Source organism: Cydia fagiglandana, chromosome 9 (assembly GCF_963556715.1).
Source record: "Cydia fagiglandana chromosome 9, ilCydFagi1.1, whole genome shotgun sequence".
NCBI lineage: Eukaryota > Metazoa > Arthropoda > Insecta > Lepidoptera > Tortricidae > Cydia > Cydia fagiglandana.
Window position 1 is genome coordinate 17,252,101 of NC_085940.1, and position 26,552 is coordinate 17,278,652.

The 26,552-nt window shown below is 41.7% G+C and overlaps 3 protein-coding genes and 1 long non-coding RNA gene across 5 annotated transcripts; 2 read left to right on the forward strand and 2 right to left on the reverse strand.

Moving 5' to 3' along the window:
- Nucleotides 1-280: 280 nt before the first annotated feature.
- Nucleotides 281-9,021, reverse strand: LOC134667733 (probable RNA-binding protein 46). 2 transcript variants are annotated; one of them, XM_063525153.1, is made up of 7 exons: nucleotides 8,667-9,021; nucleotides 4,905-5,023; nucleotides 3,990-4,081; nucleotides 3,389-3,501; nucleotides 2,640-2,822; nucleotides 2,003-2,163; nucleotides 281-490 (listed from the first exon to the last, which is right to left on the reverse strand). In XM_063525153.1, exons 1-7 carry the CDS (start codon nucleotides 8,841-8,843, stop codon nucleotides 307-309), a joined length of 1,029 nt encoding a protein of 342 aa, XP_063381223.1. In that variant the 5' UTR covers nucleotides 8,844-9,021; the 3' UTR covers nucleotides 281-306. The 2 variants fall into 2 exon arrangements, with proteins under 2 accessions (XP_063381223.1, XP_063381222.1); XM_063525152.1 differs by lacking the exons at nucleotides 4,905-5,023; nucleotides 8,667-9,021 and adding an exon at nucleotides 4,380-4,503.
- A 790-nt stretch (nucleotides 9,022-9,811) lies between these two features.
- LOC134667734 (uncharacterized) lies at nucleotides 9,812-13,534 on the reverse strand. The gene is made up of 6 exons (XM_063525154.1): nucleotides 13,321-13,534; nucleotides 12,494-12,697; nucleotides 12,239-12,396; nucleotides 10,913-11,110; nucleotides 10,457-10,550; nucleotides 9,812-10,099 (listed from the first exon to the last, which is right to left on the reverse strand). Exons 1-6 carry the CDS (start codon nucleotides 13,469-13,471, stop codon nucleotides 9,813-9,815), a joined length of 1,092 nt encoding a protein of 363 aa, XP_063381224.1. The 5' UTR covers nucleotides 13,472-13,534; the 3' UTR covers nucleotide 9,812.
- A 387-nt stretch (nucleotides 13,535-13,921) lies between these two features.
- Nucleotides 13,922-20,195, forward strand: LOC134667495 (developmentally-regulated GTP-binding protein 2). The gene is made up of 8 exons (XM_063524920.1): nucleotides 13,922-14,189; nucleotides 14,262-14,422; nucleotides 15,568-15,738; nucleotides 16,566-16,709; nucleotides 17,374-17,481; nucleotides 18,332-18,489; nucleotides 19,240-19,366; nucleotides 20,005-20,195. The coding sequence occupies exons 1-8, from the start codon at nucleotides 14,126-14,128 to the stop codon at nucleotides 20,164-20,166; spliced, it is 1,095 nt and encodes a 364-aa protein (XP_063380990.1). The 5' UTR covers nucleotides 13,922-14,125; the 3' UTR covers nucleotides 20,167-20,195.
- A 1,113-nt stretch (nucleotides 20,196-21,308) lies between these two features.
- On the forward strand, nucleotides 21,309-26,277 carry LOC134667480 (uncharacterized). Its single transcript, XR_010098641.1, has 3 exons — nucleotides 21,309-21,457; nucleotides 21,902-22,420; nucleotides 22,766-26,277. It is a non-coding gene; the product is annotated as an uncharacterized LOC134667480 (long non-coding RNA).
- Nucleotides 26,278-26,552: the final 275 nt, after the last annotated feature.

Below are 26,552 nucleotides of genomic sequence, written 5' to 3' on the forward strand. Positions count from 1 at the left end.
CGTGGTTTTGTATAGTGCAACTATGAAATCGCCAAAAAAAGCTCGGCATTTGATGTCCGGAAAACCACAAAACTCACTAGTTTTTCCACTCCTGAAATCGAGTTGACGATTCCTATTACAAATAAAAACATTTCATGAATATTAAAGCAATACCTCGTATTGAAGCATGGATATCGCGTTTCCGGGAATGAGCGACTTGTTAGCAAGAGTAATCGTCAGGCGCTACGAGTATCTCTGACCGACGTCCACCTTCACCTAGAGATGGCGGGCAGGGGTGAGGGTGAGGGAGAGGGGCCAGCGCTGGACTCACTGCGGCTTCTCGGGCTGCAGGAAGTGGTGCAGCGGGTGCGGCGCCGTCCAGGGGTTGAAGTCGCGCGGCGGCGGCGCGGCCGGCGGCGCCCACACGCGCCCCGCGCCGCCCAGCCCCAGGCCCGACATTGAAGACACGAGGGACTCCATGCCCATGCCGGTCTCCAGCCGACCGTTCCAGCTGCACACACAACGTACATTTTTACTTTTATACGTTCACATACACGCCTGTTCTGAAAATAGATTAACCAGATGTCCCGAGTTTCCGGGACGTCGCTATTTTTAGCCATATAATTTGGCCATATCCCGAAAATTAGGAAATCCAATTTAGTACATATAAAATTATGACGTGTCCGCAATTTTCATTCTGAAATGTCGGAATCCCGAATTTTAAGTAGTGCTGAAAAGTAAGTATACTAATTTGACAATGGATTGGTGACCACCTGTTAGGTTAGACATTCAAGTACCGAAGCCTATACGCATATATGTTATACAGTGTGCACGATAAAAGATACGTTTGAATGGAAAACATCGAATTGTCAATGCCTATTATAGGTATATGACATGATCTCGTGAAACTACAATAAGGAACCGATGAGTTAAATGAGGTCATAAAAAGGAAAGTCACTGAGGAAATTTTCTTCAGAATTAAATTTTTTTAACACACCTATCCTAAACACCGGTCCGGTCACGGCGAACTAAAACAAGAATTTTTAATCACTTCCCTTTCTAAAACTAGCTCTGCCCGGCCCTAATCTCGTCATACTTACGATAGTTACGATACCTAATATAGCAATATAGATACAACGACACAGTTTCGTGCAACTAAAACGATAAGGTAGCTAGTAAAAAATTCTAATCTCCTTAACAACCACGATGGTTAACAAAGACTGACATCGTAGAATATATATTACCTGTTAATCACTTTTTTGCCTGTGTAGGTATTCTAAAAAGTTGATCATAAACCTTATGTAATAGAAAATAATATATGTCCTTATTACACTAACTCTAAAGGTTCTCCTGTGAAATCGAAATTTAGTTTACAATCGTTATAAAAATCTATGACGCCTAGCAATCGAAGCATAGCAACAAGTCAGTATTATTCACTAGGCGTCAGTTTAGATTTTGCGATGCGTAGGTTTTGCTGAACGTTACTGGTTCGACAAGCAAGTCAAGCAACCATGGAATCAGTTAAGTACCTACTTTGCTGAGAGTAGCACCACTCAACTACAAAATACACCGTCTTATCTTATTATTGTTGATGATTTTTCTGAGAATTTATCATGAAAATATATTATTCGAACGCTAATGTGTTGTGATACTTGTGACAGTCTTAGGGTCGGTTGCACCAAACTGTTCGTATCGTTAAAGAGTTCGCTAAATTTTTATCTATGGAAAGTTTCATAGTAATGGCGCGGGGCGCGCCGGCTGACGATGATCAGTCTGTCAAATGTGGTTGGTGCAACTGGCACTTATTCACCACGTTGGCAAACTAGCTTACAGCACGCCTCATGATAGGTAAGTACACGCCTACACGGCTACCGTTGCCTATTTTATCGATACTTATGCCTTTTGTAATAAGGTCCATCGATGTACAGTTAAAAGAGTGTAGCTGTCTATACACCGCAAGTCCTCTGATATGGTCCATCTAGTATGTATGCGATCTGTGGGTACAATGCGAGACTCAACTTACTCCTGGGGCTGGTGGCGACGCGAGGCCTCATGGATCATGCGCAGGCGGCGCGCCTGCGACCACGGCTCCAGCGTGTAGGACGGCGCGATGGGCGGCGAGTACGCGCCGCTCTCCGGCACGCGCGTCAACTCCACGCCGCGCTCGGCCGTCCAGCGGCCGACCTACACGACACAAATATCTAGTAGATTGTACGAGGGCATAAAGCGAGAGTTTAAAATGAACATTTACGCCTGAGTTATACACTCTGTTTTTCACTTCGATTGTGAGTAAAATATACATAAAATATCTAATATTTTGGGTTATTTTACCATATTTATTCAAGACAAAAGAAAATTGTACTCGGACCGGTCGGGGGCGCGCCGGCACGGCACAGGGCTGGCAGTTTGTATGGCTTTATTAGTAAGTCAATAAGGGTCGTAATACATGATTTTACTTTAAGCTCTAGAACATAATAAGCAACTTTGTCGTCTACGGACGACTTAAAGCCGAACTATACGAGCATGAGAAGTGAAAACAAACTTATAGGTGCTTGGTACAAAACAATAAACGTTATCTGTTATTTCAGGCAAAGGGGCGCATCGGGGCATAAGGGACCGTGTGCAATAGAGGGCGCTAGAGACTACAACACTGTACCCACCTCGCGGTACTGCTTGAGCAGCTGCGGCGACTGCGGCAGCGACCAGTCGACGGCGGGGCGCGCGCCGGAGCCCCACGCGGCGGCCGCGGCGGCCACCAGCGCCTTGCGCGCCATGGCGGCGCCGCGGTGCGACTTGTACTCCACAATGGCGGCGCTAGAGGCTACCGAGCGACGGACGCGCACCTACAATATAAATGCCTTATTTAATGTGTCTTCAGATCTCGCAATTACACCAACAAACCATTTACAAAGGGATCCTTAACAGGCCTGGTAGCACGGTCGCATTTTTATCGCTTGTCACCATGCTTGTCACGTTCTAACGAGTATGTAAGTGCAAAAGTGACGGGCATAGTGATAGAAGATAATAAAAATGGAACTATGCTGCGCCCGCAGGTCGTGTAAGTTTTGTAGTTCCTACGATACGCGCATGCAGTATCTACGCGATCGGTTCTCGAATGGTGCGCTAGCACTAGCAGCGCTTTCGCCAGATCTAGACACACCATTAGTACACGGAATGGACGCGTGTGTTGGGTATCAAATGCTTTCAGCTGTTACTACCAGTGATCCCGGTTTTTTTTTAACTTTTATAATAGGTAAAAGGAGTTGTACTGGCAAGCCCCAACAGCGAAAAACTTCATATTCTCAAACGAGAATTTTTTTTAGAGAATGCTGGACAGCATAAGGAACTACAGAATTAGAATGTAACAGATTTTGCAGTTCAATATTATGGTTAACCAAATATAGCATACCTCGACCACCTCGTCCGTGAGCTCGTACAGCAGGCGCACGATCTCCGCCGAGGACAGCGTCGGCGGGATGCGCGAGATGAAGATGCGGCAGTTGTTGATGGACGGACACACGCCTGTAAACAAGCTGCGTTAACTCATGCGAGTCCACAGACGAGCCGCCTGGCGAGGCATTGCGCGGGAAGCGGGTCGACCTGAGTAGATGTGCCTCGACTGACTCGCCAGAGGCATTGCTGTCACGCGGAGTTTACCTCGGACGAGGCGCATTTACCGAGCTCGTAAGGCAGCTCGTACTGTGCGGACGGACTAGCTAGAGGCGCTTTTGGAGCTCAGTTCAACACAACGCACTGAGAACGTAAATTTGCAATGTCAAAACTCTCATTTTTAAAGGTCGAGCAAGGTATCCTCCGAATGCTCCAATAGTCTGGTTACATTTTCACCTGATATAAAGTCGAAATCTAAATTGCGAAAACATCATTACAATGTTACAACTTCAAACTTACGTGAAATTACCCCACCCTTTGATTGAAATTTCCTCGAATAAAATGCTTGTTCTGTTCGGTTACTCTTGATGTAAATACTATTACAATCTATTATTACTTACCCAGTTGCCAAGAAGGCCTGATCATGTAGTTGTTGAACATCCGTATGGCGTTGCTCGCTTCCGCATCGGTTGTATACATGGCGAACGCGTACCTGTGTTAACACAATAGTATAGTTTTACACGCTTAGTTAGTACATAAATAACTAATGAATACGATACGATATATAATAGTTTGATGTCGTTATGAAATTAAACGCATCTCCGCCGCCATCGGAACACAGCTCTACAAACTCTACTACGAGTGCGCAGCAGCGGGTATTCGTCGGTACCAACACGAGATTCCAGTCAGCTAAGTTTATCATGAGCCAACACCGTGTGTTCTCGAAGCAGTCGTGCGGGATGCGGCCGATGAACACCTGAGCATGCCACGGCGGTGACTGTGGTACTGACCCGCGGTTCCACCCGGAGAAGTTGATCATGAGCCGGAACTCGAACAGCTCGCCGGCCTGCCGGAACAGAGGCACCAGCGTGTCCTCGAAGCAGTCGTGCGGGATGCGGCCGATGAACATCTGAACATGCCACGGCGTTGTCAGACTGAGCAACAGTCCAGTGACTTGGTACTGACCCGCGGTTCCAGCCGGAGAAGTTGATCATGAGCCGGAACTCGAACAGCTCGCCGGCCTGCCGGAACAGAGGCACCAGCGTGTCCTCGAAGCAGTCGTGCGGGTTGCGGCCGATGAACACCTGAACATGCCACGGCGTTGTCAGACTGAGCAACAGTCCAGTGACTTGGTACTGACCCGCGGTTCCAGCCGGAGAAGTTGATCATGAGCCGGAACTCGAACAGCTCGCCGGCCTGCCGGAACAGAGGCACCAGCGTGTCCTCAAAGCAGTCGTGCGGGTTGCGGCCGATGAACACCTGAACATGCCACGGCGTTGTCAGACTGAGCAACAGTCCAGTGACTTGGTACTGACCCGCGGTTCCAGCCGGAGAAGTTGATCATGAGCCGGAACTCGAACAGCTCGCCGGCCTGCCGGAACAGAGGCACCAGCGTGTCCTCGAAGCAGTCGTGCGGGATGCGGCCGATGAACACCTAAAAAAAAACACGGGCGTTGTCAACAAATGACACGAGTACGTTTATTGGCATGCACGATGACCGGCAATTCTGGTTGTCGCGATTAAATGCACGAGCAGAGCAGTGTGTGGCCAGAGTGGACAACATCGCTACAGCGCGAGGAGCATAGTGTGGCACGGGTAGGTAAATATTACACTGACGGCCTACCGCGAACGGCGTTCAGTATGTTGCTTCTCTGTCGTACTTGTAAATTCGTACCTAAGTATAGGGAGGCAACACGTTGAACGTCGTTCGCGGTAAGCCCTCTGGAGCGACGTGCGAGTTCGCACCAGCACCAGTGTGAATACCGCGTAAACCACACTGTTTGATCCGTGTAGATGTCGGCGGCCGATCGTAAGATCAGGCATATCGTGAAATTCCTACACATATCGTGAAACGTGAAAATCTTTGACTCGTTCCCTGAGTCGACGGAGCCCCGCTACGCGGGGCCTCCTATTTCTGGGCAGTTTGCCCTTCGGGCATCTGAAGATTCTGAAGTAACCTAACCTATCCTACCTATATTGGTTTAATGTGACTATCGTCAAAACATTACACACGAACATTACGATCTGCCTGATCTTATGATCGGCCGCCGACATAGACGCGGTCGTCGTCGTCGGGTACTTTTTGTAGGAAAACTGCCCTACAAAAACGAACGTGTAGATGTAATAAGAGCCAAAGATTGAAGATCAATAACATCTGTCGTCGTATTTAGATGGCAGGAGCACAGTGGCGGATTTGCAGTGTTGGCCGCCCTAGGTCCCAGGCCCTGTAGTAACTACTAGCCGCCCCTTTCTCAGCAGTCTCAGCACCCATATACAGGCTGCCGTCTTGCTGCCGCCCCTAATATCTTGCCGCTCTAGGCCCAGGACTACGGGACCTTGGGGCAAATCCGCCACTGCAGGAGCAGGAGGCATTGCATTAACTGCGTATTTTCGGTAGTGTACGGTCTAAGTTTCGGTTTCGCATTCGTCATAAATCACGTTTGAATTGAACCGAAGGTTTGGTTACGTAAAGGTTTGGTAAAAACCGGGCAAGTGCGAGTCGGACTCGCGCACGAAGGGTACCATAATGCAAAAAAAAAAAAACAAAAAAAAAGCAAAAAAAACGGTCACCCATCCAAGTACTGACCACTCCCGACGTTGCTTAACTTTGGTCAAAAATCACGTTTGTTGTATGGGAGCCCCATTTAAATCTTTATTTTATTCTGTTTTTAGTATTTTTTGTTATAGCGGCAACAGAAATACATCATCTGTGAAAATTTCAACTGTCTAGCTATCACGGTTCGTGAGATACAGCCTGGTGACAGACGGACGGACGGACAGCGAAGTCTTAGTAATAGGGTCCCGTTTTACCCTTTGGGTACGGAACCCTAAAAACGAAAAGTCCGGTTTCAGTCGGACACATCAATAGGTCGTCGGGTCACCCTAGCACGGTAACGGTACTCGGCACTTGAGGTAGCGCTTAAGGCCCGTGTTAAGGTTCGTGTTCTTGTTCGTGGTAAGGTTCTGTTCGGAATCATCGACAATATCGATGGAGCCATAATAGGTAGGTACCTAAAGATTGATTGATGGTTGGCAGTGTTGGCACAACACACGATGTTTTTTTAGCCGATTTTTTTTTTGCACACGTTTATTATTTTCTATGGTAATTCAACTGGATTCTATTGCGATTAGGTGACTTAAATGAGTTACTAAGCGTGATATTCCACTTGTCCAATGTCATTGCCTCTCACTTTCGCATTAAGCAAAATGTGAGAAGAAACATTAGATAGGTGGAATACCATCCTACAATCATTGTCTAAATGATGTATATGCCGGCGGCCGATCGTAAGATCAGGCAGATCGTAATGTTCCTGAGTATTGTTTTGAGGATAGTCACATTAAACCAATATATAGGTAAGATAGGTTCGTTAGGTTGCTTCAGATGCTCGGAGGGCAAACTGCCCAGAAATAGGAGCGAGGCTCCGTCGACTCAGGGAACGAGTCAAAGATTTTCACGTTTCACGATATGCCTAGGAATTTCACGATATGCCTGATCTTACGATCGGCCGCCGACATATATATTGCAATTGGATTCTTTGATTTCGATGGCTTTCTGTACTTTTCTATTAAGGCCAGAGCACACCGGCAGCGTGTGCGTGACGTCAAAAAAAATTAAGTAGATAGTGTTTTCCTTTGTCTATGCTGACGTGCAGTGCACGTGCGCGTGCGGCCGTGAGCTATGCGCTTATATGTTAAAGCTCCAGTACACAGTGGTCAACGATGGTCTATGCCAAGCCATGCTTGGCAATGCGCAACTGTAGGCCTATATCACGTAGATGATCACACAATGGTGCATCAAAAAAAACAAAGAAAAAAACAAAATTGCAGGCTAAGATTGATATAAATCTATAAACTGAAAAGTCTCTTCGTTGCTCCACGATAATGACGTTTTGGGCTATCAACATTTAATCAAACGGTCAACAATTCAAGCTGTCAGTAATAAACTAAACAAACAATGGCGACTGTGTGAACACCACAGGCCACGATATGCACGATCCCTTTGAAGTGTGCCAAAAAAACCGACAACTTCCCGATTGCCCGCCACACTCCTCTACACGATGGGCCAGTGCCGGCCACTCCAAGGGACGCATTTATGCGTTAGCGGGAGCAAGTGATATTGCTATCTCATTCTACCGCATGGCTGCGTCCCTTGGAATGGCCGGCGCTGGCCCATCGTGTAGAGGAGCCAAGACAACAGAACTGACGGCCAGTCGTCCGCCATTGTATACCATTGCCCACTGTACACAATGGCGACGGCGTGGCATGGCCCATCCTTCACCACTGTGTACGGGGGCCTTTAGGGCCGCACACGCACACGTCACGCAAGCGGTGTGGCGTCTCACATAAGGATCTGTATACTACAACGCGCACGTTCACCTGCACGTCTACGCACACGCATCCGGTGTGCACAAGCCCTTATATCTAGGTAGAACAACCGATCCGAAACAAGGTTTTTTCGATTTTTTTCGCCCTTGAATCACCTATGCGCGTGATAGTATATTGATTAGTTAGCTTCATCACATCTTAAACATCGCATCATCACACAACGCCATAACTTGATTAACTTGGCTGAAACAAAGTGCTTGAACATGCCCAACTTCATTAGGTACTTACATTGAACTGCATTTACCTATAAATGCGTCATGCTAATCCTGCGCTAGACACCTGACAAAAATATAGGTCAAGCTGACGTCACGTCGTTTGGATTACTTAATAATAAGGACTTGTCTGATGCAGAATGATAGAAGTAATCAGTACTTAAGAGTACAAATTAGGTACAATACATTCAGCATAGGTACCGTGCGGAGAAGGCGGGAAAATTATCGCGCCCCTGGACAACGATCACAATACAACAGCAAAAGAACAAATAACTTAGCAGGTGTAATGTGGGTTAAGTAAATAACTATACAATCCCTATACTTACCTACATAGCTACTAAAAGTTATTATTATCAAACAGGTGTTCCGAGAAAAGCCAATCATTCTCGAGTTTGAGCGTATGGCATCCTGGCGACATCGTGGCGCCTCAATTCAAAATTTGGATTTGTTGGATGTAATGATAATAAAATTGAATCTTACCTCACAATTCCTAGACGGCTCCGGCCCAGACCATGCGTGAGGAGCCTTTCTGTAGATCCTCTGCCCGTTAATTTGCGTCAATGTATAAGATGTGTTATTTTCTGTTAGAGATAATAATCTCGAAGATAATTCATGTTGATTTACTTCACTACACGAATAATGCTTAACAGGCGGCATATTTGCCAATATAAATTTTATTAATCTTAAATAATAGTTTCGAAAATATTTACTAAGGAGCACTACAACTACGCGTACTCCGCATAAGGAAAAAGAAACGATTTCTATGATTTTTTGACAAGAAGAGAAAATGGCGAAATTAAAACCAAAATGGTGGAATCGACCTTGAAAAGTTTTCGAAAATAAATCAAATTAATGTCTACTAATTATATAAGGACTTATGTACAGACAACAAAATAAGGTGAATATTGTTATTAATTATTTATTTTAATCATATATAAAACATTATAAAGAACATTATTAACTAAGCAAGGAGACAATATTATCCTATAATAGATATTCATCAAAAATCACCGGAAATTAAAAGCATTTGACAGTAGTATTATTTACATTTAAAAATCGAAATAGTCGTTACATTGTTTATTTCTTGCTAGTTCTAAAAGCAAAGTTGTGTTTAGCTAAAGTTACATTCAAATGATTAGATCATTTAAAAATACACTACATTTTTATGAGCGCCATTTTATGCTGTTATTTTGTTGAATAATAAATCTCTTTCGAGTGCATTCCTGTGCGTATTTGCGTATACGCACGGTGATGGTATACAATACGCAAGTTTATTAAAGGTTCCCATTCATTATATCAAAAGAAGTAACGAAGACGTTACTAAACATTACTAAACTTGTTCATCGTGTTACTGTTATAATAATAATTAGTAATACCTATATATGTTTATTGTTTTTTTATTTCTTAGTGTGCTTTTTGAAATCTAAAAAAAATAAGATGTGATGAAGGTAAGGTACACATTTCTATCAGATATCTTAATTAATATGTGGTCTAAAAAGTTGAAAATTACAATTTCATGTGCTGCATTTCGTTGAAACAGCGAATCGTTCATAGAACGACAAAACAATATATCTATTTGTCTACACCATACCGACACATTGATTCTACTACTAATAAAATTCGAATTTAGTATACAAATATTTTTATTAATATAATGTAGAGAAAGCACACAACTAATAAAATAAAAGATTCATTATTATAAGCCGCAGCGTGTTTTGATAGTTCGTTTACATCAAAACTAGATAATAACTGTACTCTTAGTATATAAATTCTTCGTGTTAATGGTCGCATTTTCATTATTTGCTGTTTTGTAAATTGCGTTAATTTTTGCTGACTAAATTGCTTAATAACTTCTTCTGTTATTGCCGGCATTGCTTCTAATTGTATAGAGCTTAGTTGATCCGCTGGAATACCTAGGGACAATAAATTAACTATTCTTAAACAAACCAAATAACGTAACTATAGTAGTTCAGCAACATGAAATTCGATAAACTCCATTCAGGTTTTAGTGATGAACCGATGAATGTGTATGTGTCAATAGAACAACCCAATAGGTAGCGAATGTTGAAACTGGAACAGGGACTAAAACAAGTTTGTATTTTATTCACTATGTCAAAAGAGAGCTATGTTCGTGGCTGCTAACTAACAACATTAACATTTAGATATTATCACTACTACTCTAAATACGATTTTTAGTTACTTTTGTTCGCATTTTGCGTGAAGTTTCAAATGTTAGTTCATATGATATTATACACATGGTGTTTACTAACATTTAAGTAATGATCCCATTCGGCTGACTTCATGTGACGTCCATCTGTATGGCTCACCAAAGACTTCGGGCTGTATGGCTAAATCATATAGAGTCTAAAAGAAATAACAGTAAAGTTTATATCGGTTATATCACTTATATCTGTAGTGATGATTGTAAGCTATTTTGGTATTTCTTTCCAACTTGACCCTTACAAAAATGTATTAATTAACAGCTTCCGCCATTTATGCTAACAAGCACGTCTATTACCTACGTGAATTCCTGGATTTATTATCTACAGTCGAACAATATTAGAATCATTGTGGACTATTAAGCGAAATTACCTTCTCTTAAGTTAGTTATAGATGATGAGGATTATCATGAAAAGAGGGACCATTGTCTGGGTGTCGTAGTGCTTTCATATAAACTAAGTAATGTCATGCATGTAAATAAGCCAGTATCTCTGTGTGACGTTTACCTGAACTTGTTTGTCATTACATTTCCTCAATTTTCCTAGAACAGAACTTTTAAGTTCTTTCATAATCGCTGGGGTAATCTTTCTGAGCTCATTTGGTGGAAACCCACATATCATGTAGCCTAGTTCGTTTACAGAGGTTGCATTCAAGTACCAGGTATTTCCGAAATAACGCCTATAAGCTGCTACTAATATACCAAACTGCAACAAAAATAATCCCAATTTTAGATATCACTTGTCATAATTAGATCGGATTAACTTCTCATTTTATAACTTAATGTTATCTATTTTCTTGGCTTTCTAACATGGCAAACCAATTCTGCGAGTTGGTGCCGCAAAAACAACTGTAACTGCCACCAGAATTTCATGCCAGAAAGGAAACTAAACACTGCACCACATAATAATCAAGCACGTAATTTTTTGTGTGCTAATTTTTCAACAGCAGTGTTTTCTTAATAATCTGTAGATTCATTTAACTTCTACTAACTTATATTCCGTGATTATGTTTAACAATAACGTGTACAGTACAGTGAAACCTGGTTAATTGGCACCTGGATAAATGGAAAACCTCAATAATTGCAACCAAAAGTCCGGTCCCGGTCCCTTGAGACCAAAAGGCCTCTATAATTGAAATTTTGGAACCTCTATAATTGCAATTTAGATTTTAGTGCTTTTAGTAATTTTGCCTCTGTAATTGACCACATCGCAACTAAGACCTCTATAATTGACACTGTGCTAAAAAAATCCGTTATTTTTGCTCTTCTTTTTACCTCCATTATTGAAACGAGTCTTACTTATTACCTCTGTAATTGAAATAATGTAGTTGTAGACAGCAGAAACAATATATGTATTGATAGCAATGATCATTTTATTTATATCTTCATCCCGAATTCAATTTATTTATTGGGTATCTATCACAGCCTGTAGTAGGTGAAATACTTTTAATTAAATCAAAAACAAAGTATGCTTTTTACATTCTAATAAAACTTTCTTCTACAATTCAAGGGATTTTTTTAAACCCAAATGATTAATAAGAAAATAAAGTAGTAATTAATATAGTGTAAAAGTACAAGTATAGACATAAGCAATATAAAGACCAAAAACCCAGAACGTAAGCGTGTAAATCTACTTTCAAAGGTTAATTGCACCTCCATATAAGAAATTTGTCAGAACGCAACCTCTATTAATGAGGACCTCTATAATTGACACAACGATTTTTTGAACCTCGTTAATTGACACGACCTGCTTAAATGAAAAACCTGGTTAATTGACAAAAAATGGCCGGTCCCTTGAGATTGCAATTATCCAGGTTCCACTGTATATGTCTACCTTCCGAAAGTGCAACTCTTGGCTGAAACGAGCGAAATAAGCACGGACGTTCCGATCTCCCATATTGACATAGTATAAATCTTCTTCCGGAACAAAGTTCAATAACGGCCCAAAAGCTAAGTATTCTCTTCCATGTAAATAGGCAGCCGTCCTTCCATCTAGAAACAAATGGTAACATACAATTTCGTTATACAGAAAGAACTAAATTCTCACTGAATATTATTCTGACTTTTTATTCGACAAGATGTTACTTACCGGTAATAATGTCCCAAGATTGGAGAACTTTATTAACTGGAATTAAATGTTTCAGTCTTATGTTAGAGAGAATATGAAGAATCGTTTCGGCGTCGAGTCTCATGAATGATTCAGGGGGTCCGTAAAATATAATATCCATAGATGATTCATGTTTATATTCTATATCTTTTTCAAGATAAAAATCATCGTAGAAATTATCTTTATCTGAAAAGCAGTATATTTTGAACAGTATGGGCGAAGTTGGTGGGAAAATAGATGCGACGCCAACGCAAGACGTGGTGAAAATATGAACTTTTATGGGAATACAAACTTATCGAGTTATCGACTGTCAAATAACACACCCACTAGGGCGCCGCCACTGTCAAGCATGGAGCGATAAAAAAACAGACTTTAACACTCTATTCCAAAGAGTAGTATAATTATATTACTAAATAACTTCATAGCTACAGTCCAAAACGCAGACATATTCGCAGACAAGTGGCCGTCCCTACAACGTAGTATCAGGATTTTTTTAAATATCTATACTTAATATCAGAATTGTTTTTTTAAATCTCTATATGTAATTTAGTAATACATATGAATGTATATTTAATTCTAGAGATAGTTCGAAAAGTGTATAATGTGTGTAATAAAAGTGTACTAATTTTATGAAACTGACAACATAGGCTATTAACAGTATTTGTCTTGGCTGGAGCTGTAAACTTATACCAACTTATACTTAGTGTTTGCCTGAATAAAGAATATAGGACAGCTCTATTCTATTTCACTCCAATGAATTAAAGGTTTTATAGGTCACTATTTCCTAGTAAGAAAATTTGACATCAAACCTTTGTCAGAGATCGCGATTGCAGAATTTTTGTCATCCTCATAGTCGTCGGCCATATCGTATAGTGATTTTGTGGTTTTCATTGTGGATACGGGAACCATTTGTAACAAGATACAGTAAAAAGAATAAGTACAAATAATAAAATTGAACATAATTATATTAATTACGTTCAATGTTTACAATGTACAAACATGACATTTCGGGGGTTATTTGTTTTTTAAATCGTGCTAAACAAAATCTTGTATGATTATTTGTAAAACTAGTTGGCATTGCATTAAAATTGATTAGTACTTAAGGCAACATAAATAAAAAATGATTAAAGTAAAAGTAAATTTTTAATATACTACTCTTTGGTTAAAACACAGTTATAATATTAGCACTAGAATTCATTGAATCATCAGGGAATATATAAGTGGGACAATGTGATAATTTTATAAACACACACTTTTTTAACGCAAATGTGTAATAGTACATTACGATACAAGTTTGGATACAAGTGTTAGAATTTCATATTTTTGGCACTTGCATCGTAATGTACTATTGTCGTTAATGGCAAGCTTTATTTCTTCTCTGTACGCATCACACTGTCAATGTCAAATGTCAACACTCAACATTGTCACTTACGTAGATCGTCTATAACCTATAACGACTTTATGTATGCTCGGCAACAAATTGTTTTTATCGAAATAGACATCAATTTAGCAACGAAATGTCCATAGTCTAGCGTAATATTAAGTTGTTTAATAGCTTCTTAGGATAAAGTTTTATTATAGTTAAATATAAGCTTCCGCTAGTGTCTTACAAAGATGGGTATTTTGGAGAAAATATCTGAGATTGAGAAGGAAATAGCAAGAACCCAGAAGAATAAAGGTGAGTTTGACCTACATTTTTAGCGTAGCAGCCTACTTCCTAGTATATGACTTATTGTTTGTGTTTTGTCAGCCACGGAGTACCACTTGGGTCTGCTGAAGGCGAAGCTAGCGAAGTACCGGTCGCAGCTGCTGGAGCCGTCGAAGAAGGGCGGGGACAAGGGCGAGGGCTTCGATGTGCTCAAGTCGGGCGACGCGAGGGTGGCGCTCATCGGCTTCCCTTCTGTGGGCAAGGTGAGTACAGAATTAACAATGGGTTAATGACATATTTATAGTTCGTTTTTTTTAGCATTAGAAAGAACTTGCAAGAAGGTAAGCGATCTTAACATGTCTTTTAATTGAAAAACACTTTTTACAAATCAAAAACTATTACTTATGAAAGCAGAAGAATATAAATGATTGTATCAGATTCATGATTGTTACATATTTGCTGTAACTTATTTTTAAAATGTATTTTTCAATTAAATGACATGTCTAATGCTAAAAAAAACGAACTATAGAAAGACTAAAGCTAAATAGATTGACTGGAATAACAGTTTGTTATTGTAGAATTATTTATTTTTAATTAGTAGCTTTGTTACATACGTTGTATACTATAGTTCGTTTTTTTAGCATTTGACAGAACTTGCAAGAAGGTAAGCGATCTTGACATGTCTTTTAATTGAAAAACGCTTTTTAAAAATCAAAAACTATTATTTATGATCATATTAGATTCATAATTGTTACATATTTGCCGTAACTTATTTTTAAAAAGTGTTTTTCAATTAAAAGACATATCAAGATTGTTTACCTTATTTCTAATGCTAAAAAAAATGTTTTCCTGTGCAAATACTAGTGCTCCACAATATGAAACATAGAAACAACTCTTATAAGTAACTTAGAAGGTTCATAGGAAAATATGATGTGCTTGAACCTCATTTAATGAAATACTTGATTATAAAAATATCCTTGTTGGTTTTTCTCTTTATACTACTTGTATGCTAAGTAAAATTTATATTTTTACAAAGTGCTTGAATTTTGGATGCATTTTTAAATAGCAATCAACTCAGGGGTCTCCAAAGTTTTTTACCTGTGGGCCATATTGCGCCTCAGAATTTTCGCGCGGGCCACCGTCGGCGCCGAGGGGCTGGGGGGTGTAACTGGTTGCTGCTGTTAGGGCTGAACATTTGGAGCCTGACTCCCATGGGCCAGATTGGAATGCTGCCGTTGAGCCGGATTGGAACGCTTGCCAGGGTTTGGAGAGCCCTGGAGTAACTCTTTCTGAATAATACACCAATTTAGATTGCTTTCTTACAATAACAGAAATAAAAATCATACAGATGATACATTTGACAGTAGTAGTAGACAAGGAAATTGTAGGTAACAACATTTTTTTCCAGTCCACATTGCTGTCAACACTGACGCACACACACTCAGAAGCCGCCAGCTACGAGTTCACAACACTGACATGCATCCCTGGTGTGATCGAGTACCGCGGGGCCAACATACAGCTGCTCGATCTACCGGGTATCATTGAGGGTGCTGCACAGGGCAAGGGAAGAGGAAGACAGGTAATACTACACTATTATATGTGATGTTTAAGGAAAGGTACCTTGCTGGTACATGGTGGCGACCATGGGGGGAAGAGCGGAAGGACTGCAGGGAAGAAGTGGCTCCAGGTTGCACAAGACCGTGACAAATGGCGTAAAATGAAGGAGGCCTACACCCGAAGGGTAGAAAAAGGCTAAAGAGAGAGAGACCTTGCTGGTAACATTTCACAACCTTTTAACTAAGATCACCTTATTTTGTGTGTAGATTAGAAGAAGAATATTTGGGTCGATCAACTATTTCTTGTTGTTATTCTGTCCCATCAGCCAGGAGACAATAGTAGCAAAGTTCGTTAGAAGAACTGCTGTACCATGTTCTACAAACGTGCTTAGTAGATATCCCATTATGGAAAGGCCCTATAAAATTCTACTAACTACCATATTCAAGTTTGTTGTTAAATACGAAATAACTAGTATTTTAAGAGTGACCCAGGAGACCTTGACCATGGCAACTAGGACAAGAAAAAGTTGATTCACGCACTTAGACCAATAAACCTTCTTTCCACCTCCTTATTCTGAAATGAAGTTCCTTGAATATACATACATATACTGACAGACAGTGTATGGCTTAAAGTCGTACCCATTGATTGCAGGACAGGACCCTGAAACTTTCATCCTTAAAATGTTACTAAGAAAGAAAATATAATCCCTAGAAAGCTGAAAATTCGGTTTGAAATTTGTAATGTCTTTCCAGGGACGAATTTCAGTTTGTTCACCAACAAAATGTGTCATTATTGCGGAATGCCCATTAACGATATACAATAACATTTATTATAAATTTATGTCATCAGGTGATAGCGGTGGCCCGGACAGCGGACCTGGTGCTGATGATGCTGGACGCCACGAAGCCCTACGTGCACCGCCAGCTGCTCGAGAAGGAGCTTGAGAGTGTGGGCATCAGGCTCAACAAGGCCAAACCTAATATTTACTTTAAGGTATAGTACAATTTATAGATAATATGGAAAAGTACTCACGAGATGGTCTGATGTTGTCAAGAGGGTGGTTGGCGGCAACTTGCAGTACGTGACCATATGGCCTATGATCGCACACTGTGGAGACGGAGCATACATGGTCGCGATCCTCAGCAATGAGGGACCGGGGAAGAAGATGATAGGTAATGTAACACAGCCTGGTGATGATGCCGGCCGCCACGAAGCTTTGTCTGTACCGTAAGTGCTATTTTCAGCTGGGTGTACCTACAGATGAGCTTTCGTAGGATCATATTTGGCTTCTGTCAATTGAGTATTAGCAGGCGTGTCTCACTCCGCGATTTCGTCGCTTTGCTACAGGTAGCTAAAAGTACATCCGTTCGACTCCAATTTTGGGGTTTGCCATAAGCCGCGCATGGCGCTGTCGCCACCTAGCGGCCATATCTGTGCTGATCGTGACAGACGCGTTTTGTTAGAGAGTGAGTCTTCTGTACCTAATACTATTATTTATTCTGTGGTATTAGTCACTATTGAGTTACAGGCATAGCTCCCAGGCTGACGCCTCTGCCGCGCACACACACAACATTATTTACTATCTTTATACGTATACGTGTACATTTTAACTACATTATATTTTCACAAACAGTTAACAAGTGCGTTGTATTCACAGCAAAAGAAAGGCGGCGGTCTCTCGTTCAACTCGACGTGCCAGCTCACTAAGGTGGACGAGAAAATGGTGCAGATGATCCTACACGAATACAAGATATTCAACGCTGAGGTAACATCTAGTGCACACAACAGATAATAATTTAGTAAACTGAAATAAATGTCATAAACTAAGAAAAAGTCACCAAAGCCTCCAGTGTAGGAATCGAACTAGCGTCTTCTGCTATCGCGGCAGGTGCCTGTGTCATTCGGCCACTGGGCCACAGCGGCATAGGTCGAATTTTTCCAAGTATATGCACTTCTTACTGAAGGCTTATGGCGCCCCCTGCCCATCCCTAAGGTAGAACAGTATGGTACGACCTTCTAACAGGTTCTGGTGGATTCTTCTGAAATATTTTGTGAATATAATTTAATTTGTTCTAATACTTCTAGTAGTAATAATCTAGCGCTTTGTAATCTTGGGTGTATGTTTATTAATGTTGCATTTTACAGCGGCAGCTACTGCTCGCCGCTATTGGCCCTGCCGTTTAAATATTACATTTATCTAATGCATTGTATAAAGTAAAGTATTAAATTTAAATTCCACCATCTTGTTAGCACGAGGAGATTTCATTCAACTTGATATTTTTTATAACATGTATCAGTTTATGGCAGCTATTTTAAGTATTTGTAAGTTTTTATACATCATTTTGCTTGCCCTTGTCCCATTCACTTGGGGTCGGCGCAGCATGTCTCTTCCATACCTCTCTGTCGCCCATCATCTCATTCACTTGTGTTCGTCTCTCACATAGTCCATCCAAAATAATAATATAAAAATAATAATAATTTCAATGCATTACCGAAGCCTATTAAATTATTTCGATTTTATTATTAAGTTGACAGCGCAACGAGATTGCGGAATCTATTCACCACTCATTGAAATATGAACCAAGACAGTTTTATAATAAAGTCAAAATCTGCAGGTACTATTCCGAGAAGACTGCACGGCGGACGACCTGATCGACGTGATCCTAGCCAACAGGGTGTACCTTCCCTGCATCTACGTGTACAACAAGATAGATCAGATCTCCATACAGGAGGTGGACAGGATCGCTCGCGAACCCAACTCGGTCGTCGTCAGGTAAGAACCAGATTTCTTATTAAAATACCCAAACTAGCAGGTGATCGACCTGATAGAAGACTGCATGGCGGACGACCTGATCGACGTGATCCTGGCCAACAGGGTGTACCTTCCCTGCATCTACGTGTACAAGATAGATCAGATCTCCATACTGGAGGTGGAGAGGATCGCTCGCGAACCCAACTCGGTCGTCGTCAGGTATGAACCAGATTTCTTACTAAAATACCCAAACCAGGTGATCGACCTGATAGGAGACTGCACGGCGGACGACCTGATCGACGTGATCCGGCCAACAGGGTGTACCTTCCCTGCATCTACGTGTACAACAAGATAGATCAGATCTCCATACAGGAGGTGGAAAGGATCGCTCGTGGACCCAACTCGGTTGTTGTCAGGTAAGAACCATTTGTTGTACAGTCGACCTCAAAGATACCTACGTTTACACTTTTGCAACTTACTTACTCATTTGTAATAAGGCGAAAATTGTAAACTTATCTATGACATCGATTGAGTTTGAGTATTTTGTAAAGAAATTCTTAAAAATAAAACTTAGAACTTTTTTTGAAATGAAAACTTCTTTAGCATCTCTGTGCACTTTTTGTGATAGGGAAAAAATGTTAAACTCGCGAGAGCGTAAGACGGACGCGTGACCTGATCGAAAAACTGTAACAATGTCATTGAGTTTTCACTTCTGCCGGCACTCCCAGAGTGCAACCCGTTTTTTTTTTTAATTGCAATATTCCTGTGCAGTTGCAACATGAAGCTGAACCTGGACTACCTCCTGGAGACGCTGTGGGAGTACCTGGCGCTGATCCGCGTCTACACCAAGAAGCCTGGCCAGCCACCAGACTTTGATGACGGACTGATCCTTAGGAAGGTATGTCAGTGTACTGTCATTGCTGCTGCAGTATAATTCTAGAAAGTTCGAAAGTGTCCCAAAAGTCCCCACTTTCCCTAAATGTAGATAAAAATAAAACCCATTTTTCTATGCACTTCAATCTGACAATTAAATGGTTGACAATGATACAAAGTTCAACATTTGAGTGGTGGTGCCAGGGGTGCGAAACTCCTGACTTCGGCCAAACTCGGCTCCGCTCGGCTCAGCATTGCTCCGAGCAATTATTAGAGTTGGCACCACTTGACTTCCTTTTGCGTGTATGACCACAGATAACATAATCACTTGAATTTGACAACCCTAAATAGCCGAAAGGGATAGTGCCATATATTAGAAAGGGATAGCATGATTCGACCCTGAACCGCTGTCAAACTTCGGTTTTGTAGGAAGTTTCCTTTCTGTACGGTAGTACTTGGTGGTGCTTCAAACTCATGTATGGATCAAATTCTGCTTCGAATACGTATAATACCTACAACAGTTGTATTTTTAATTGTTACCTCTGTTAACTTTTGGTAAGTAGCTCAGATTTCTTAATTGATAGGGCTATTATGCTTTACCTGTTTCTGAAAGAGTTTAGGTACCATGAGAATGATCAAAATTAAAACGGCGTTAATTTCCAGGGAGTAACGATCGAGCACGTGTGCCACTCGATCCACCGCACGCTGGCCGCGCAGCTCAAGTACGCGCTGGTGTGGGGCACCAGCACCAAGTACTCGCCGCAGCGCGTCGGCATCGCGCACACCGTCCACGACGAGGACGTGGTGCAGCTCATCAAGAAGTAGGCGCGAGTAGTTGCTATAGTCTGTCAGTAACCATCCAGCACGTGGGCGACTCGATCCATCGCACGCTGGCCGCGCAGCTCAAGTACGCGCTGGTCTGGGGCACCAGCACCAAGTACTCGCCGCAGCGCGTCGGCATCGCGCACACCGTCCACGACGAGGACGTGGTGCAGCTCATCAAGAAGTAGGCGCGAGTAGTTGCTATAGTCTGTCAGTAACCATCCAGCACGTGTGCCACTCGATCCATCGCACGCTGGCCGCGCAGCTCAAGTACGCGCTGGTCTGGGGCACCAGCACCAAGTACTCGCCGCAGCGCGTCGGCATCGCGCACACCGTCCACGACGAGGACGTGGTGCAGCTCATCAAGAAGTAGGCGCGAGTAGTTGCTATAGTCTGTCAGTAACCATCCAGCACGTGGGCGACTCGATCCATCGCACGCTGGCCGCGCAGCTCAAGTACGCGCTGGTCTGGGGCACCAGCACCAAGTACTCGCCGCAGCGCGTCGGCATCGCGCACACCGTCCACGACGAGGACGTGGTGCAGCTCATCAAGAAGTAGGCGCGAGTAGTTGCTATAGTCTGTCTCTAACCATCCAGCACGTGTGCCACTCGATCCATCGCACGCTGGTCGCGCAGCTCAAGTACGCGCTGGTGTGGGGCACCAGCACCAAGTACTCGCCGCAGCGCGTCGGCATCGCGCACACCGTCCACGACGAGGACGTGGTGCAGCTCATCAAGAAGTAGGCTCGAGTAGTTGCTATAGTCTGTCAGTAACCATCCAGCACGTGGGTCACTCGATCCACCGCACGCTGGCCGCGCAGCTCAAGTACGCGCTGGTGTGGGGCACCAGCACCAAGTACTCGCCGCAGCGCGTCGGCATCGCGCACACCGTCCACGACGAGGACGTGGTGCAGCTCATCAAGAAGTAGGCTCGAGTAGTTGCTATAGTCTGTCAGTAACCATCCAGCACGTGGGTCACTCGATCCACCGCACGCTGGCCGCGCAGCTCAAGTACGCGCTGGTGTGGGGCACCAGCACCAAGTACTCGCCGCAGCGCGTCGGCATCGCGCACACCGTCCACGACGAGGACGCGGTGCAGCTCATCAAGAAGTAGGCGCGAGTAGTTGCTATAGTCTGTCAGTAACCATCCAGCACGTGGGTCACTCGATCCACCGCACGCTGGCCGCGCAGCTCAAGTACGCGCTGGTGTGGGGCACCAGCACCAAGTACTCGCCGCAGCGCGTCGGCATCGCGCACACCGTCCACGACGAGGACGTGGTGCAGCTCATCAAGAAGTAGGCTCGAGTAGTTGCTATAGTCTGTCAGTAACCATCCAGCACGTGGGCCACTCGATCCACGAGGGACAGAAAATACGCAATGCGACGAAATTAAAAACAAATTTTAACATTCCTGACAACATTCCAAAAACAACCTATGTAATTTAGTCGGGTTCATTGTTGCCCACCAAGCATTGGTGTTATGGAAGGTAGAGGTACACTTACTTCTACACTCCATAATTGGTGTTAGTCTACCGTTTTGACGTAGCACTTCCGACTTTTTAGAAGTAGGCCGAAATGAACAGGCAGCTATGACAAGGACTAAAAATAAAAGCGCCTTCTCTGCTACTCCTACTGAAAGTTTCATAAGACCATGTCGTTCGGTGATATCCCCCCTCCCCCTTTTCATCTCTATATTATTGTTTATCTATGCATATCTGATTAATGAATCTTTGGTTACAGGTAATTAATTTTGCGGGCACATCTAAATAAACTAGCCTGTTTTCGGACCTTCTGATATCGATGTGTGGTATGTATCTACATTACTATAAGTTTCTTATGAGTTATCAGCTGCCTATTATATACTTTCATCTGTGGGTTGTCATGCTAATTGATTATGAATCCATGTTCGATAAATCAATCAATGTCAACTAATGTTTGAGGGCCATTTTATTTAACGTTGTAAGTTATACGGTTTCTAGATATTTGATTTTAGGTATTTCTATGTTAGCTCTTATAAACTCGCACATTTATGTAGCAAATAGGCCACAAGGGCCCTGTTACACGTCAAGATGCAATTTACATACAAGGAGAAAACAAGTGCCCCCATGATTTTTATTTCCATTCCGTTGCCCTTTACTATAGAATTCGTGTGCCGGTAACTGTAACAGAATGGAATAACTCAAACACTACTCAAATCTAAATCAAAGTGTAGTGTATAACTTTATTAAAATTGTCCTAAATAGATCTTTTTAGGGTTCCGTACCCAAAGGGTAAAACGGGACCCTATTACTAAGACTTCGCTGTCCGTCCGTCCGTCCGTCTGTCACCAGGCTGTATCTCACGAACCGTGATAGCTAGACAGTTGAAATTTTCACAGATGATGTATTTCTGTTGCCGCTATAACAACAAATACTAAAAACAGAATAAAATAAAGATTTAAATGGGGCTCCCATACAACAAACGTGATTTTTGACCAAAGTTAAGCAACGTCGGGAGTGGTCAGTACTTGGATGGGTGACCGTTTTTTTTTTGTTTTTTTTTGCGTTATGGTACGGAACCTTTCATGCGCGAGTCCGACTCGCACTTGCCCGGTTTTTTCGTTAGCCTAGTTTAGTGTCCCACTGTTGGGTAAAAGGCCTCCCCTCCTTTCCGCCACTCAGCCCTGTCGTATGTAAGAAAAAAAAACGTGATTGGGATCATTTTGTATGATATTTCTGGTTTCAAGTGGATAATGTATATTTGTTTTTTTTTAGCATATTGGCTGATAGCAATTAAGAAACCGGTAGTACTGTATATCTCGAGTAAATACAGAATATGTCACTATCACTATTGTTCTGTATATACAGTCGCCATCAGATATATCGGAGCGGCCAAGGTGCTCACAAGTATCTGAGCACGCCTCTATTGTCAGGGCGTTAGAGTACGTGTTCAGATATTGTGAACACCTTGGCCGCTCCGATATATCTGATGGCGACTGTACCTACTACGGCACGCCTAAAGGTATAAATTGTAGTCAGATTGTGTTATTTTGGTTAACAGAAATTGTATAACTAGATTGGACGCAATATCATTATGCCTTTGACAACTTTTACAGCAATAATGCTATTATTTTTATATAAATTATAAAATTAGTCAACGCTATGCGACTTTTGGGCGGTTTTAGTTGAAATGTTTATTCATTGTTATAAAACTTAAAGCAATGTAACTTGGTGACTTTAATTTATTAAAAATCTGGCATCTGAAATGCTATCTTGTAATGATCATTTTATTTTAATAGTTAAGAGCCTGACCATGCTAAAAGGCTGCCTTTCTACTGACGCGGAGATGAGAATATAATACAATACAATAGCATTGTTTCTCTTCTCCGCTTCCCCGGATTAAGAATAAGAAGAAATACAATTCTGTAACATCTTAAATAACAATCTTAATAAAATGACACATAACACAAATTAGGTAGACAAACTAGATGCTAAACAGGATCCCCACTCAGCATAATGCCACGGCAAGCCATGTTAGCAACTAAGCTAAACCTAAACTAAAACTGAGTGACAACACACACGTCAATCATAGCCTCCTAAGGCCCAGCCATACAAATGAAAAATTCAGAATTTGTCACTGATATTTGAACCTATAGTTCAGGGGATAGAGTTGATTATAGTTTTGTTTGAAAATTGAACGAATCAAAACAAATGCAACTCTATTCCAATTGAATATGATTTAAATTTCATCGAACTGAATATGTACTATAGGTAGCACCTTAGGCCTTATAGTTAGGGAGGCGAATAGGGGAATTTTTTGCAATACTCGAGCGTGGCAGTTTAAGATATGAGAGATACCTTAGACCTAATAGAACAACCTTGTAAAGTATTTAGCTCTATATGTAGTGACGCGCGCCTAGGATAGACGATCAGATTAGTAAAAAAAAATGGATAGTCTGAAATACTCGAGCGCGTCAGATTAAGATATTGGGGGTTGATTTTAGTGTTTAAAGACTAAATTTAACTAATCTGACGATAAGTCCTTGACGCCGCCGAGTTATAGGGTCGCGAACTTGTAAAAAAAAAACGTTAATCCGGTATTCTCGAGCGCGATTTTTTTATTTTTTATTTTGAAGAATATAATCTAAAACTTACTAAAAATACAAAATCTGCCGGTTTCCGCATGACCGGAAGTGTGGAGGAGCCATTTCGTCTTCCTAAGAACGCGTTGCGGCATATAATAAGTCGCGAACGATACATTTTACAAAAAAAAAGTTTAAATAAACAAAAAAGGTAATTTTATTTTACACAAAAAAGGTCTCTTTACATTTTTGTCCAAAGTTAAAACTTTTTGACTTGAAGCATCATAAAATCGGTCAGATTAAGAGAACCCACCAACATTTTTGTCAGATTAAAAAAATATGCTTTCAGGATACCGAGATAAACCTCCCCTATGAAAATCTGACGCGCTCGAGTATTTCAAAAAAACTTTTTTTTTTTGCATTTTCAAAAATTCATCGTAACTTATCGTCACGCCGAAATCGTCAGTTTTTTTAAAGGAAGCTTCCTTGGGGCCTACTTAACACCCCTTCCGAAAATCAGACGCGCCCGAGTAAATTTTTTTTTTTGCATTTTTGACTACTTTATATGCCTACCCCCACCACGCAAACCGGCAGATTAGTATACCGTTGTTATCAGAGGCACTCGGGGCATACGTAGTATGAATATCTGACGCGCTCGAGAATGCCCAAGTAACTGTTTTTTTTAACATTTTTGAAAAACCGTACACGCCAAACCCACCGCTAAAATGGTTTTTGCCATACGAGCTTTTCTTTTCGAAATTATTTTATCTTTCGATTTTGATAGGTCTCGACGGCGCCGTTGAATTACGCCATTTAGCTACCTCGCCTCCCTAACCATTAGGAGGATAGATTACAAAATACCAACACAATAAAAGAGGGAAACTACAAAATGTAATTAACACATGAAATTACAACCAATGCTATTTGTTGATTCTTCCACGTCTCCTCTCATCTCTGACTCAGTGGAAAGGCAGCCTAAGAGCATTTTAACATTTTCGATCGGATAGAAGTAAAATGTATGTCGTATGTTTTTTTATGTATTCATTTAATAAATCTGCTATTTATCTGCAGCTGACTGTACATTAGCGTCTTGATAATAGAGACTTTGTTCAGATATTTGTGAACACCTTGGTCGCTCCGATATACACGGTGGCAAAAAAAAACTGCATTCTCGTTGCCAGGGAGGCTTTGGGATCATAATGAGCAACTTTTACTATGGGACCAACCACGAAATCGCGAAAAATAAATTTGGCTGTTTCATTCATTCTGGCTGGTCCATTTTCTATGGGGGGGTAATTTTTTTTATCGCGATTTCGGGGTTGGTTCCATAGTAAAAGTTACACAGTATAATCACAAAATCTACCTGGCAACGGTAATGCAGTTATTTTTAAGCCACCCTGTATAAGTATCTGACTGACCGATATATACTCGTATCGTATGCAAGACCTATCAGTTTCCACAATGGCTATTAACCTTTTGAACGCCAAACGGCGCATCTAAATTCCGTGCCACTGACGCCAGGGGGGTAAAATTTAGTTTTGTGAATAAATAATGCCAACCTAAAAGTGGGGTCATGGTATAATAATATACTCCGCCTGGTACTCTCTTCCCGTCTTTTCTAGGTCACCTGACTGACACAAGCCTACGTCATCATGCGACAGCGCTATATGATAATATGCGATAGCGCTATATATAGCGGCCATGTTAGTGTGACGTAGGCCTGTGTCACTCTGGGAAGAGAAGACCATGTTTTATTAGACTATGAGTGGGGTGTTTTGCATTAGATTTTCATCAAAAAACGAACGACGTCAAATGCCGCCTTTGGCGTCGTTGTCACGATTTTGCGTTGACGTCAATTGCCGTCTGTGGCGTTCAAAAGGTTAAAAATTAAAACACTGAGTCGAGTTCTAAAAGACTAGAGTGTTTATCTACACTAAGTTTATCGTCATATGAATCCAACGCAAGCAATAAAAACAATCACGACTGTTCAAGAGTTATCATTGTTGTATATACTCAATTATAATTTTGCAATGGAATAAATAGTTTTTTAAAAGTGCATTTTTGTTTTTTTCTAACTTACGTTCCGACTGGCTGCTGACCTTTTGACCGCCAAAGTCGTCAACTGATGAGCGCGGCTAGTCCATAACAACCTTCCTCCGTGTATTTCGACAAGGGCCACAATGGCGCGGCACACACGATAAACGTGACATAAAGGATTAACCGGCGGTGGTCAGGAAAAGCGAGTTAAGCGAGTAACTATGAGCAGTGTTAACAGTCTAGAGATCCGCAGGCTTATGGCGTCAGCATACACACAAAACTGAACCCTATCAC